The sequence below is a fragment of the Sebastes fasciatus genome, chromosome 16 (genome assembly GCF_043250625.1).
Source record: "Sebastes fasciatus isolate fSebFas1 chromosome 16, fSebFas1.pri, whole genome shotgun sequence".
Classification (NCBI taxonomy): Eukaryota; Metazoa; Chordata; class Actinopteri; order Perciformes; family Sebastidae; genus Sebastes; species Sebastes fasciatus.
In genome coordinates, this window is record NC_133810.1 from 6102320 (window position 1) to 6116297 (window position 13978).

General features: G+C 41.7%; 1 protein-coding gene across 2 annotated transcripts in view; it reads left to right on the top strand.

Moving 5' to 3' along the window:
• The window catches only part of vps37d (VPS37D subunit of ESCRT-I), a 38039-nt gene that overhangs the window by 1065 nt on the left and 22996 nt on the right, over positions 1-13978 (top strand). For both annotated transcript variants that reach the window (XR_012590376.1, XM_074611337.1), the window contains exon 2: positions 6769-6940. Coding sequence is in view for 1 of the 2 variants with exons in the window: in XM_074611337.1 (XP_074467438.1) it covers positions 6769-6940 (172 nt within the window). In the remaining variant the exon portion in view is untranslated. The remainder of the gene's footprint in view (positions 1-6768; positions 6941-13978) is intronic.

Genomic DNA, 13978 nt, shown 5'->3' on the forward strand with positions numbered 1-13978 from the left:
TTATGCTTTCATGAGTGTAGCTTTGAGTATTAACATGTCAAATAAAAAATTAGATTTTTTTAAAGGAGTTCCACGTGCTTTACTCTCCCTGGTGAGCAGAGTTAATTCTGAATAAAAGTGCACTTTTACTGCAGCACATTGCTCTTGATGCATTGGAGTAATGCCGAATTGAGCAGTGGTGTCTTGACAATCAGCAAACATCTTAAGAGTTATGCTTTCATGAGTGTAGCTTTGATTATTAACATTTCAAATTAAAAATGACAGATTTTTTAAAGGAATTCCACGTGTGTTCTTACTCTCCATGTCAGAGAGGCACGTTTCGGGGGCTACATGATGACCTTCCTGATACTGAATCCCTCTCTCTGTCACTCAATCACACTCACACACACATACAAGGTGTACCAGTGGTTACCCAAACTTTTGCATGGGGCCCCATTTTGATTAGGTTTTCCTTGGAGGGGGTGCTCAAACAGAAAGGGGTCTCAGTCAGGATTCAGTAGACTATAGAATTGCATTGCTTTCTCAGCTATGGGTGGAGTGACAACAACAGTGTGTGCATTGAAACATAACCTGGGTGGCATTGTCATGCATGTTCTTCTCACTGCAATTGTGCATCTGGAGAGTTTAATAATCAAGAAATTAATTGTTGGACCACCCAGTTTGAGAGCCACATTTGCTGTCTTCAACTGATTTATGAAGATGCTAAAAAGCTGAATGTGATTTTTTTTTGCCTAGAAAACAAAGAAAGACTCATTACTCATTCGCCCGGTTCTTGGCGCCTGCAGGATGTGACATTTGAAACCTGGCTCTGTGAATAAACTGGGATGATGGAGCCACACTGGTTGGATCTCACCAAGAGGTCATACAATACTCACCCCCCCTCTGGGAGCAGAGCCGTGTGACTCAGAGAGACGACCCAGAGAGCTCCGGGGTGTTTTAACAACTATTCATCCAATCTGTCATTAACTAATAATACAGAGCTTGTGTTTGTGCAGAGGGCATTAATCCTATAAGTAGCCTGTCTCCTAGAGATGTAGTCTAGTTTACTATACATAGAATATATCAAAATATGTACTCTATGTTATCATGGTTGGCTGGATTCACGTGTTTCATCTCCATATGAGCAGGACGCTTCATTAATCTCATGTTAATGATGAATGTTATGTAAACCACTGGGTTTAATCATTCATGGCGATTCATCATCTTATAGCGTTCGTCATATTCTCATTAATAACTTAAACACACAACAACATACATGTCACGTTATGTTATTTCCAGTGCAATGATCTGAAACATCAGGTAGCATCAGGCTTTGTTGAAGCAAAGGAGGTCTTTCTTAAGAATTACAACAACAACATTCGTATGATTTTGATTTAATCAACAGATCTGTAAAACTGAGTTCCTCCACAAACAATCACACAAAATCACCACTTTAAATCTTGTGTTTACCAGAGATTGGCTCATTAGTTTCTTGGAAATTAGTCATTCAGCATGAAAAAAGCATAAGAAAATGTCCAATCTTCTGAAGAAATCTTAGTTGACTAAGACCAAAACAACGTTTTAGTCATTTTGATGTTTCCAGATATTCCTGTGGTGTAAGGTATGTTAAGAGTGTTTTTTACATCCCCCGATCAGCTCTGAAGTCCATCCTGACCACACCGAATCTGTTCTTGTGTGGTGTGCTATTTTGGCCAAATCGTTGCTCTTCACACACTATAGGAACAAAACTGTTAAATTTAACAGAACAAGTCTTTATGTGTGGGCTCTCTCACATTTTCAACATCTGTTAAGATTTGAAAAATCTTTTAGGGTGGGCCAGCCTTCAGAGAGGGCAGCTCTAGTAAAAAAAGTCATCAAAAGGGTACATAAAACACATCTGCAATACTGAGTTTCAAAAAGCACCAAAAGCTGGTATTGACTTCTGGTCAGATTCATAGTTTTGTTTGCGTATTCTTTGATCAGATGGTTCCAGATTTAAACCAAAATTTAGCATTTTGAGACTATATTTAGTTCTTGTATGGCTGCTTGTGTTTAGACAACATTTAAAGGAATAGTTAAAGAAAGTTGGATGAGAAGATCGACACCACTCTCATATCTATCAATAAAATATAACCAGCAGTCAGTTAGCTTAACTTAACTGGATACAGGGGGAAACAGCTATCCTGGGTCTGTCCAAAGATAACAAAATCACCCAGCACCTCTAAAAATCTTCTTCTTGTTCATCTGCCAATCACACGTACAAAAGCCAAAGTATAAAAACGTCAATTCACCGTTTTCCAAGATAAGTCACTAGCTATGAACGTGGCATATTTACGCGGATGCCAGACTTCGTGGCGTACAAATGACACTCCAAAAGCAAGACCGGCGTTCTTATTGCACGCTAATTGCCTTGCGTATTATCGTAGCTTTCAAAACTCACTTCCCAAAAAAAGCATAATTCTCAAGCTAAACAACACAAATGCTCAAAGAGTTTTACTCCACTATACTTTGATTTTCACTAAAAATTGCATATTTGTAAGACATCTAGCACCTCTAAAAATCTTCTTCTTCGTCTTCTTCGTCTTCTTCGTCTTCCTGCTACTCCTGTTAGGGGTCACCACACCGGATCATCTGAGATTAGATTTATTGATCTGCATATTTGATTTAGCATAGGTTTAACACTGGATGCCCTTCCTGACACAACCCCCTTATTCACAGCGCCCGGGGGATACATGTTTTAGTGGTGGGATGAATCGACAGACCCCAGAGGAAACCCACGCAAACATGTGGAGAACAATCAAACTCCACACAGAAAGGCCTGGCCCAGACCACTGCACCACTGGTGCCGCCTCCTAAAGATCACACATGACTTTTTCCGAGTTCAATTTGTGATTATGCACGGTACAAACATATCTTGTTTAAAGGCACGCAGTCATTTGAAAAACCAAATTAATATCCATTAGCATTACAAATTAATGTACAGAAGTACCTGATGGTGTAATTTCCCTTTAAACCTGCAATAACAAGCTGTAAACACTGACATAATATCTCCCTATAATGTTGGCAACATAAGTATTTATCTGGAGTTCTGTTTCTGTCCACCTGATGAATGTATGTCTCTTCTTTTAGCACTTGTTTTGGTGTAGAAATATATGACTTTAGCTGCTAAATGTTGTTTAATGCTGAGCAGGTAGCGTAAGAACTTTCAGACACCTTTCACATTACACATAGTCGTTTGATCAGTTGTGTTGTCGTAAAAATATTGATCATAGCTGCTTTAAACTCATCCCAAATAGTACAAAGAGAGCATTATCAAGCCTGTCCTTCAGTCCTCTCAGTTGAGTACAGGCCTGGCATCACATGAAGAATTCTCTTTCATGGAAAAGACTTTTGCCACCCGTCATTTTCAACTCAGACTGAAAGTTAAATTGATGCCTTCGGACTGCAGAAGCCTAATTAAACTTGAGCCTCATTTAAGATAAAAGACAAACACCTATTTACTGCATTTCATGTGGTCAGACACGTTGAACCGCAGAAAACAACAGCGCTGCTGCTTCTCCTCGCCGTCGTCGCCGGTGCAGAACTCCAAACACTTAAGTGCTCCCCAAGTGTCATTTGTCAGGGATGGTAAACACTGTCAGCCCGGCTTTACAGCCAGTGCATCAAAACACAAAAACCACTCTCTCCCCGAAGACTGCAGCAGTTGTTGTTGTTTGATAAAAGGGGCGTACGTGCCAAAGCGGGAAATGAAGCGTCCGTTTTGACTTTAAGAAAAAAAAGAGACGGATGATTGAGCTTTAAGTCTGTGTTATCTTTATTCTCACTGGAACATTTTTCAGAATGAACAATTTTGTAGCGTCTCTTTCTGCACCCAGACAGACCTTCTTTTGACTACAGGGCACATTCTGCAAATTCCTCCGCGCTTGGGCCTCGTACATCCTTTTGATGACCCGTAAAATGTGAGACAGATGCACCGTACAACACTGGACTCGATGAAATGGCCCTCAGGCTCGAAGTGACTGACTGCTGAAAGAAGGCAATTGAGCAAGAAAAGTATCCGGCCGGCCAGAATCACAGGAATGCTGCGACTTGATGGAATAGTCGAAGAGGATTCAGATTTTTACAGGGTGAAGCTTCACAAAGTGGCTTTGAGATACCCACTGTTCCTCTACAGCGATGCCGTGACAGTATTGTTTGGCACGACTTAAAGGGAGTGGCATTCATTTTAATAATTTATAGCATTCTTATGGTCTAGTGACAGCGATTACCCAGCCACCCCCCCCATATACACATGACATACCCAGACCACCATCCCTCAATCTAAACAGCATGTTTAAGCAATAAACTCTTTCAGGCTCAGGGTTTCCACTTGTTACATGAAATATAATATTATGCTTATTAAATGACAAGGCCAGTATTTCAGAGGGAACCGGAGGGTTTCTCCATTAAAGCATGTTTGTGCATGTGTGTGTGTATTTCGAGCCTGTGTGTGTAATGTGCAAAAATAACAACAGGGTCAAAAAGTTGAATTTCCCCCTCGGGGATCAATAAATTACGTCTTCTTTCTTTTCCTTCTTAAAGTCCAGAAGTAGACTTTGTAGTTTCTTAAATATAGATGCAACTCAACCCGTTCCGCACAACGTGATTGGCTGATGCCTTTATTCACAGTGCGAAAGCTCAGAAAAATCAACCACGTTCCTGGACTCTGTTGAAGTCAATGTCTAGTTAGACCATTGATGATCTTGGTGGTTTGAGAAGCAGGCCTGTGACTGGGAGGACACCAGTGTAATCCTGGTTGTGGTGTGATGTACGTGGAGAATTATGTGACTGATTGACCCTCTTCCCTCCTTAAGCAGGTGCATTCCCCTTCAGGTGATTCAGTGTCCTGTGCAGCCTCTATTTGCCAGCAGTAGAAGATAAAGTAGTCTGCCGTGACAGTGATTCAGACTGTTATTATCAGGCAGCTCCCAGTGGCTTCAAATACACCGAAAACTGTCTCAGTCCAGCTGTGATTTCCTCCCAACTCTGGGCTCATTCAGGTTGGATGAACTCATGCAGCTATAGTGGGTCTATCTCTGTGTTATGTTGTATAGGAAACAAGAACCACCGGGACTCTCTTTCAGCAATTTATTGCAAGGCACCAACATAACTTTCCTGCAATTGTAGAGACACAAAACATCAGAATCAGATTTATTTGCCCTGTGAACATACAGGGAATTTGACTCTGTTTTTTGCATCTCTCTCAATGTACTCACATAGAAATAGAAATAACAGCTGGGGAACAAGGACATCTCCAATGCCTCTATAACACTACGAACAAGGTCAATCAATCCATAAAATGTCCATTACAATTTCCCAGAGCTCAACATGATGTCTTGTTATGTCCAATCAACAGAGATATTTCTTTAACAAGGATATAAAAGAGAGAAAGGCAACAAGTCCTCACATTTATTTGCTTCAAAAATGACTTGAACGATTGATCTAATATCTAAATACTTGCAGAATAATTTTCTGTGGATTGACTGATGGATTATTTGCGTAATCATTGCAGCTTTAATGTATGCATCAGACCGGCAATACATCATCCAGAGTATGCTCTCATGACCACGTCCCCTTTGGGTGAAAATAATCCTGTGTCCCTCGTAGACAGTAACAGAGTAAACAGAAGAAGTTGAAACATGTCTCCAAACTTCTACTTTAAACAAACCGCTAATAGTAATGCTACGCCCAAGAGTTGCTTTGTAGTTGGTTGCACCAACAATAAATCCCAAAACGTTGATCTCCGATTTGTTCCCCTGCTGTGTCATAAAAAAGATCTAATAGAGGGGCTTTATGGCTCCAAGCTATAGACCAGACCAGCATGGCTTTATGGCTCCAAGCTATAGACCAGACCAGCATGGCGTCATCTCCGAGGCTGCGCTCCCTTTTGGGGGAAAGAAACTCGCTGTCACAGGAGAGAAAATGCTGAAAAGCTGTTGTGTAGTGGGTTAACCGAAGCTTTCACACTGAGATCTGAGTTCATACGACATATGACACATGTCAGTGTGCTAAATGGCTAAATGATGCTGGTGACAGTGACGAACATGACTAACTAACGTTAGCTTTAGTGGGAGGCTGCTGCAGTAATACAGTCATACATCAACGTTATAGCAGCATCAGACTGTCGTCTCAAGCTAAAGCTCAGTCTGTAAATCAAACAGTTGGTTAGTAATATGTTGGTTATTTACAGATAACACTTAGCCTAATGTGATTCAATCAAATATGTAGAGATGTCTGGATAAGCAATATCCGTCCACTGTGTCTGACGGGGGAAGACTGAAGGAACATGGCGGTGATCGACCTTCATTTATTAAGGTATCGCGAACGCTCAGGTTCAGGCAAGATCGCAAAATAGTTATTAGTTGTGTGTATAAAACAATTGATTGTTTAACAAGAGATGAATGCATGCAAACCTGCCAAAATTACAATCCAAACATACGTCAAATTGCATTTAAGTCTATGGGATCTTCGGTTTTCTATCCCCCAAAAGGGGGCGTGGTTTTGACTGTTTACGAAGCTCCCGTATGTGCTGATCTGATGTATCGCAAAAATAACATACTGTAAGTAAACAGAGCGATGAAAATGCACGCCTTCCAGGGGAAACTGCAGATTGAAATGATGCACTTCAAAAGAAAAGCCTAATCCACATGTATGTGGATGTGTATGCAACAACATACTCACTACTACACAGCTGTACCTCATGTGTGATAGACTAATCTGACATTTTGTTAACTTTGTACTTCTGTTCAGTTTCAGGAGCTCCAAGTGGACAGGGAGACGCTGCAGGCGACCAATCGGAGCTTGGCCGAGGAGAGCCTCGCCCGACGACCCCGCCTCTGTAACGGCAAACTCCAACTGGCGGAGAAATACCGGGAGCTGTCCAACCTGGCAACCACATGCTGGGAAAAACAGAGTCGGCTTGGTGAGTTTGACCCGCTGCTGATGAGACAAAGAGGAGGAGGAGGAGGAGGGGTGCTGGGGTGGGGGGTGTATTTCTGGTTTCATATAGGACGCCAGTGAACGAGACATAAGTCAAGAGGAGTGTGGTTGTGATGACAAGGTCACTGGTTCAGATTCCAGGACTGGATGGGTAAATATGGCCTCGCTAAGTGAGAGTGGAGCTGCTTCCTAAAAGGACCTTTTTCTATATGACCTTGTTGTAGTCCTTATTTAGTTAAACAGCCACAGACCTCTCATAAGGTTTTATGTAGACGTCAGTGAAAATAAACCGAAAGAGAGAAAAGCTGAAGATTGCGTCCTAACCACTGAAGGTCAAAACTAATTATACATGATATCCCACAGTGGCTCCTCATTGTCTTACCTTGTAATTGCAGACGTACCGCGTTTACTGCGCGCTTTGAGACATAGAAAGCAAAATGCAATCACATTTGACTCGCTGTGACGCTCCGGCTGGTTGCAGAGAATACGGGACGTTACACATCAGAGTACAGAAAAGCTTCAGAGCGTCAGTGAGACGAGCCTTCAACCGCTCAGCGAAAAGCCTCAGCGTGACTGCAGTTCTTGGTCATGGGAACGAAATGGAGCATATCAAATGCCAGCAGGAAGCTTGCAGCAGTTGTCAAGGAATTTGCGGGGTGAAAGGGGCCTTGTCTTTGTTTAGGCAAGTCATGCTTTTGACGGGTCTGGCTATGGGGCAGCACCAGAGGATGTCTTCTTAAGCCTCAGCCCTAAATTTTAAGCCTCATGGGCGAGCTTTAGAAATTCTTCCCAGTGTACAGAGCCAAGCCGAGAGCAGGTGATAAAATAAATCCTGCTGCATTAATTTCCAGAGGTAATGTCAACTGCTACTTGTTTATGACTGTTAGCTTTTATGGAGCAGTTCTTGGTTTGCTGTAATGAAGAGACGTTGCCAGGTTTTGCGCTACGGCCTCAGCTGCCGGCCTGTGATGGAAGTTGGGTGGAATGTTAAACTTCCTGTCGATGTGTGCGAGCAGATGCTCTCCCACCTCCCCAGCAGAGCAGGATGGGTGGGGGTCCGTCCTTCCTCCGCAAAACATCTGATTCTCATTTGCTGCAACAAAGGAGGAGGGGGAAAAAGAAAGGATGAATGATGAGGGCCTTGTTCTGAGGCGAGTGATCACAGCAGAGACAAACTGTGGAGTGGATCAAGGCAGACAGCTGTATTGTTTAATACATCCTGCTGGTTGGTGGATGGGGATCTGTGACCAGAGAAAGCTGGCAGTGTGTGGTGTGGTTGTGGTCCCAAGGTGGAGTTGAGACCTTGAGTGTTTCAGACAGTTTCTCACAACTATTATTGGCATCTGCTTCTCTCTGCTGCTAGCCTAGTTCCTAATCATCGGCTCTGACTTCTAAACTTTTGAGATAAAGGATCCCCTTCACCCACACAGAGTTGACCCTGTTCTTTAAATGGCGGGTCTATTATTTGGGGTTTTAGGGCTGTCAGTTGTTTAAAATATTTAATCGCGATTAACTGTGTGTAAGGTTGTCAGTGAACGTTTGGCAAATGTGTTGTGTGAACATTTTGTCACTTCTTTAAAAAGTAGCTTTCAAAAAATCACTCTGAGATAAAAAGCAACATTAGGGATGTATTTATTTTTCCTGAGGCCTATTTTTTTAAATATTAATGGGGTCAAATGTTGACAGTCTCGGATCACTGGGAGATATTTTTAGCACAGCCACAGAGCTATTTAAAACATCAGCACACTGTCAGATTATGGTGTCACTAACTGTGAATCAAAGAGTGAGAGATTCTTTCTAGATTTAACAGTTATACAGTTAGAAGTCCATATTAAAAACAGTTAACAGTACTAATATTTCAGGTGTCAGCTGCAGCTGCAGGCGACCAGAACGCACAACATAGAGTAACCGTTGTTTGTTTTTAGCTAGAGATATGTGCACCATGTGTCAGTGGTGTTTGCTGTATTCACATTCCCATGTGGCCACTTTCCCTGCATGTTGAAGTGGTGTGTATGGGGCTGTTGTAAGGACGATACTCCATATATAAGGAGTGTGGATCATGGTTTCTTTATTTAAGATAAGATAAGATCAGGACACTTGAAATAGCACCATTAACACCATTTATCAGCTATGTTTTCATCAGTTTAGTCAAACCGTTTTAGGCAGTCTGTGGCGGATCATTTGTGGCCATGGAATGTTTTCAGCTTTTTGACTTCTCTAGTCTACTGATTACATGTTACATTCCTTCTTTTATTTCCTCTAATCCATGTGTCAACCCATGTTTTACATTTAAAATGTGCAGACATGGCTTTTTGTGACAAAAAAATACATGAAATATAACATCAAATTGAGCTTTTACCCAGGCGACCACACAGTAAATCCTCCACCAACCCACTCGTTTAGAGGTCAACATCTGAACCTCCCACTACATGAGTGCTGAGTCTTATTTTCATACTTGTATTTGTGATGTTGGGTGCGGTCATCAGAATGGGATTGTTTGTTGCCATCGTACCAGAACTAAGTGAATGTGAACCGGCAGACGAGGCTTTATACTCCCTTCCTCTGGGAGCCCAGCTGACTGGAGAACAAAGATGGAGATGCAGATGGTGTCTAATAACCTTTTTGTTTGGGACTTTCCATATTCAGATTTGAATAAAAGCATTATGCTCGAGTCGCTTGTGGGTTCGAAGGATGTAAAAGATCTGAATGTTTCTTTGTGTCTCGTAACTTTGCTGTACATATTTTAGAGATTTATGGGCTGTCAGGTCAGATTCACTTTTGCTGAGGGTGTTACTCTCAGTCTGTAGCAGTTACGTAAAAGCTGTCAGACAAAGCCCAGAGGCAAACTTCCTGTCAACCAGCTCAAATACCCGTGGGGTTGATACCCGGTAGAGACGCTCTCGGCTTGGTTGTTCGTTCCAACATAATTGGCTGTTTGTAGGTGGGAAGCTGGCGAGGATTCACACTGTTGTTGCCGCGAGGGATGAGTGATTTATATGATCTTTTATCTTGTTTTGACATTATTTGAATCAGGTAACAATGCAGTTGCTTGTTGTTGTTGATCCTCCCTGTGTTCCTCAGATAAAAGTCAACCTCTGAATAGTAAAATTGATCATTTGAGCTCACGTTATTTCATTAGCAAAAACATTACTCTTTTAGTCACTTACAACAGCTAGACAGTCTATTTACTCCGATGGGGAACTGAAGCCGCTGTCTGTGCTCTCGCCAAAGCAACCAGACCATTGGAAAAGAAACAGCAATTTTCCTTGCAGAACACGGGGGTTGCTGGTCTACCGCTGCCTTGGTCGGTTAGTTTGTTTGTGTTATTGTGTGACTTTGTTTAGTTTGGATTCAGTTGTGTTCTGCGAGGTAAAATTACAGTTTTTTCAAAGGAGTCTGGTGGCTTTAAAGAGAGCATAGATGCATACAACAGCTTCAGTTCTCTGTCGGAGAGGGCTGTCTGACTGCAAGGTAAAGCAGTGAAAATATTCTAAATATAGCGTATACTTAAACTGATTTTTTAGGTGTTTAAAATCCATTTTGCTGCCGCCCCCGTCCACAGCAGTACATTGCTTTGCTCCTGTGCTGGTACTCCTGTCTGTTTCTCCAGACTCCATCTACTGTAGGTAATACACTGACTATGGGTAAGAACCTCATACAACCACACGTCAAAACACCTGAACTATCCCTTTAATCTAACATTAGCTGGAGAGGACGAGCTGTTTCACGAGCCACAAATCCTGGAGGTCCAGATTTCACAGTATCCCTCTTCGACAAAACCATCTTTGGCCGAGTGTAAATAGTTCAGACACCAGCGTGCAGAGAACATATTAACCAAACACCCCACGGGGTCAATGTCAATTAGCTACAGCTGAGTTAATTTGCCAGGCACGGTTGTTGTCGTCATTATTGTGGGATGTTAGAGGCTACAAGAAAATATTAAAAACAGGGCTGTCTATTGATTAAAATTAATTGCACATTTTTTATTTGTTCAGAATGTACCTTAAAGGGAAACACTCACAGGTACTACAGGTACTGCATTTAGCCTGGCCATGCCAGTTTTTCCTCGCCAAAATTTAGCGTAAGTTTGGAGCGTTATTTAACGTCCTTCGCGACAAGCTAGTGTGACATGATTGGTACCGATGGATTCCTTAGGTTTTCTAGTTTCATATGGTACCACTATCTTCACTTTTCAAATTTCAACTTCAAAAATGAGCCCGCAACAACCTCCGAAAGATCGATTGCATTAAAGAAAGTAGTGGCAATGACGGCCCTAGTTAAAAGTTGACGGTGTGTTTTCAGAGTTTGATTGGAGCCACTTTGTGAAATATGGCTCGATAGAATAAACCTAAGTTATGTCTACAGGTTTGGTTACCAAATGCGTCAATTATCACCGGTGAAATCCACAGTTGCCGACTCAAACTGTCACTCGACAGCTTGTTAAGACACTATTAATCATGTAAGTTGCAATTAAAGTCCAGGGTCTTGCCATTTTAACGCCTTCACTCTTTCAAATCACAATTTTAATATAAAAGCAATTAATCATCCAGTCATAGTTGCTGCACTAATGCTTTCCTATACTGTACCTACACAGTGGGGATGTAATTTGGGGGGGATAGTCCTCCCTTAAACAACAATAAAGTTAGCAGTGACGTGGAAGAAAGTGTACAGAGACTTTGGTTTTCCATTTGGGATTAGAGACAGCGAGAAATCCTTGAAATAGATATAAATATAAAGCTGTCAGAAGAGCTCTTCCACTTGTAGAAACATGGATTCTGGCATAAGACTGTCTGTCTTTAAGCCAGCATTAATCCCATGAGCTGCATTGACCATGACTGAACAGGCCAGGAAAGATCATCAAGCCACAACTCAAACAACGGAGTGTACGGAAAAAAGATGTCATGATGCTGATTACACCGTTTGATTGACAGGATACAGGAGCAGATGGTGGAAAAAATAGATATTGTTAAGATAACGTGATTACACGTGTTATTTCTCCCAGTAGAGCGTAGCGGCATTCAGCTCAGTTTCATGAATGAACTTGAAAATAGCAGTTTGTTTCACAGGGAGCTGTGAAGCTGTTATCACACTCGCGTTGGATGTAACACAACGCCTCTCAGGTTGTCGTGCTCCGACGCCGTGTCAGCAGAGGACAAACATGAGGCTGTAGTGCTGCAGGGGTGTAATTCACTGCTGACTCGCTGGCTAATTTTCAAGCCTCTGATACATCCATGCCCTGCAAGGCCCCATCTGTAATACCATGACCTATTTGTGTATAATCAGCAGCAGAAGGCCTGCCCGGCATGTTAAACTGCATTTATTCACTTGGTTTCTCATAACCATTCAGTACGGTGGACTTAGCAGCTTTTTGTGTTCATTATTATCGACCGATGGCTCCATCAGTCAGTCGCATTGATATATAGCAGCCTTTGACCGGAGATGATGCGAGTGGCAGGTCAGGCATGAAACGTGGAAATGTGTTGTGCTTAAAGGCATGAATGGACGCTGTAAGAAAAGCCATTATGCACTGATATTTTACTGACATTTCTGTTCATTTGTCACGTATCAGTCCACTTCCTGATTTGCATTTTACCAGACCTTCATTCATTTTTACACAAGCTTGCAAAAGTCTCTCTGATGTCAGAATTGTCTCCATGATAAATGAGCAGCTCCACTTTCTTGTGATTGATTTGCACGAAAAACGTCATTGAACTTTGAGCTGCAATAATAGATTTAATCGCACATTTTTATCTGTTCAAAATGTACCTTTAAAGGAGATTAGTCCTGTATTTAATACTCTTATCAACATGGGAGTGGGCAATTATGCTGCTTTATGCAAATGTATATGTATTTATTATTGGAAATCAATTAACAAGGTGCTGACTTGACTATGACTTGCCCTAAACTGCATGTGATTATCATAAAGTGGGCATGTCTGTAAAGGGGAGACTCGTTGTCACCCATAGAACCCATTTACATTCACATATCTTGAGGTCAGAGCTCAAGGGACCCCTTTGAAAATGGCCATGCCAGTTTTCTTCACCAAACTTTTGCGTAACTTAGGAGCGTTATTTAACCTCCTTCACGAAAAGCTGGTATGATATGGTTGGTACCAATGGATTCATTATGTTTTTCTAGTTTCATATGATACCAGTATCTTCACTCTAGCTTTAAAACTGAGCTCGCTGCAACCTCCGGAAGATTAATTGCGTTAATGCGGTAAAAAAAATCAGTGGCGTTAAAACGAATTTGCGAACTTTGACAGCCCTAACTTTGACCAAAGTTTTAATGTTTGGATTTGAATACATAAGGAACACCACTGGGAAACTACAGAATGATATAAAAATCTAAAACTAAACAAAATAGTGGACTGGCCCTTTAAGTGAAACACTCTCCAACCAGTAGATGTGTTAAATTAGGCATCAAAACATAAGTAATGTGATTAAAGCAGAAACGTCTGCATTGATTTATAAATTAGTGATTCTTAGCGTATCTGTTGTCCACAGCTGACTATAGTTTCTCTTTCATTAGTTCATTAAACCCCTGCAGCCATCTGACACAACAGATAATGTTGACAAGTCTGCAGCCTCTGATTTTAGAAGTGCAGCGTCACACTGTGGTGCCATTACACACAACCATCCAGCTGTGTTTACCTTCATTAAATGACTTGCAAATGACACCAAACTGCCACAGAATAACAACTACACACACCTCTGCACACACCAGACTGGTCTATTATTACAACTCGGCATCCTGTCTGTTTATGTGGAAGACATCGGATTAGTGAAGCTCAGTGTTTTATTCTTGAAATGCATCACGGTGCAGATGCTGTTGTACCACATCAGTTACGACGAGAAAGACCGTAGAGTTATGACTGAAATAGCATTGTTTGATGCGATCATATAAACTGCTTCAACAAACAGTTTTTCCCATCGTCATCATTCTACTAATTAAACATCTGCCTCTGGCTGCAGATTTGTGGTGCTGTGTGTTCACATCGTGCCGCTCTGTACCATAGGGT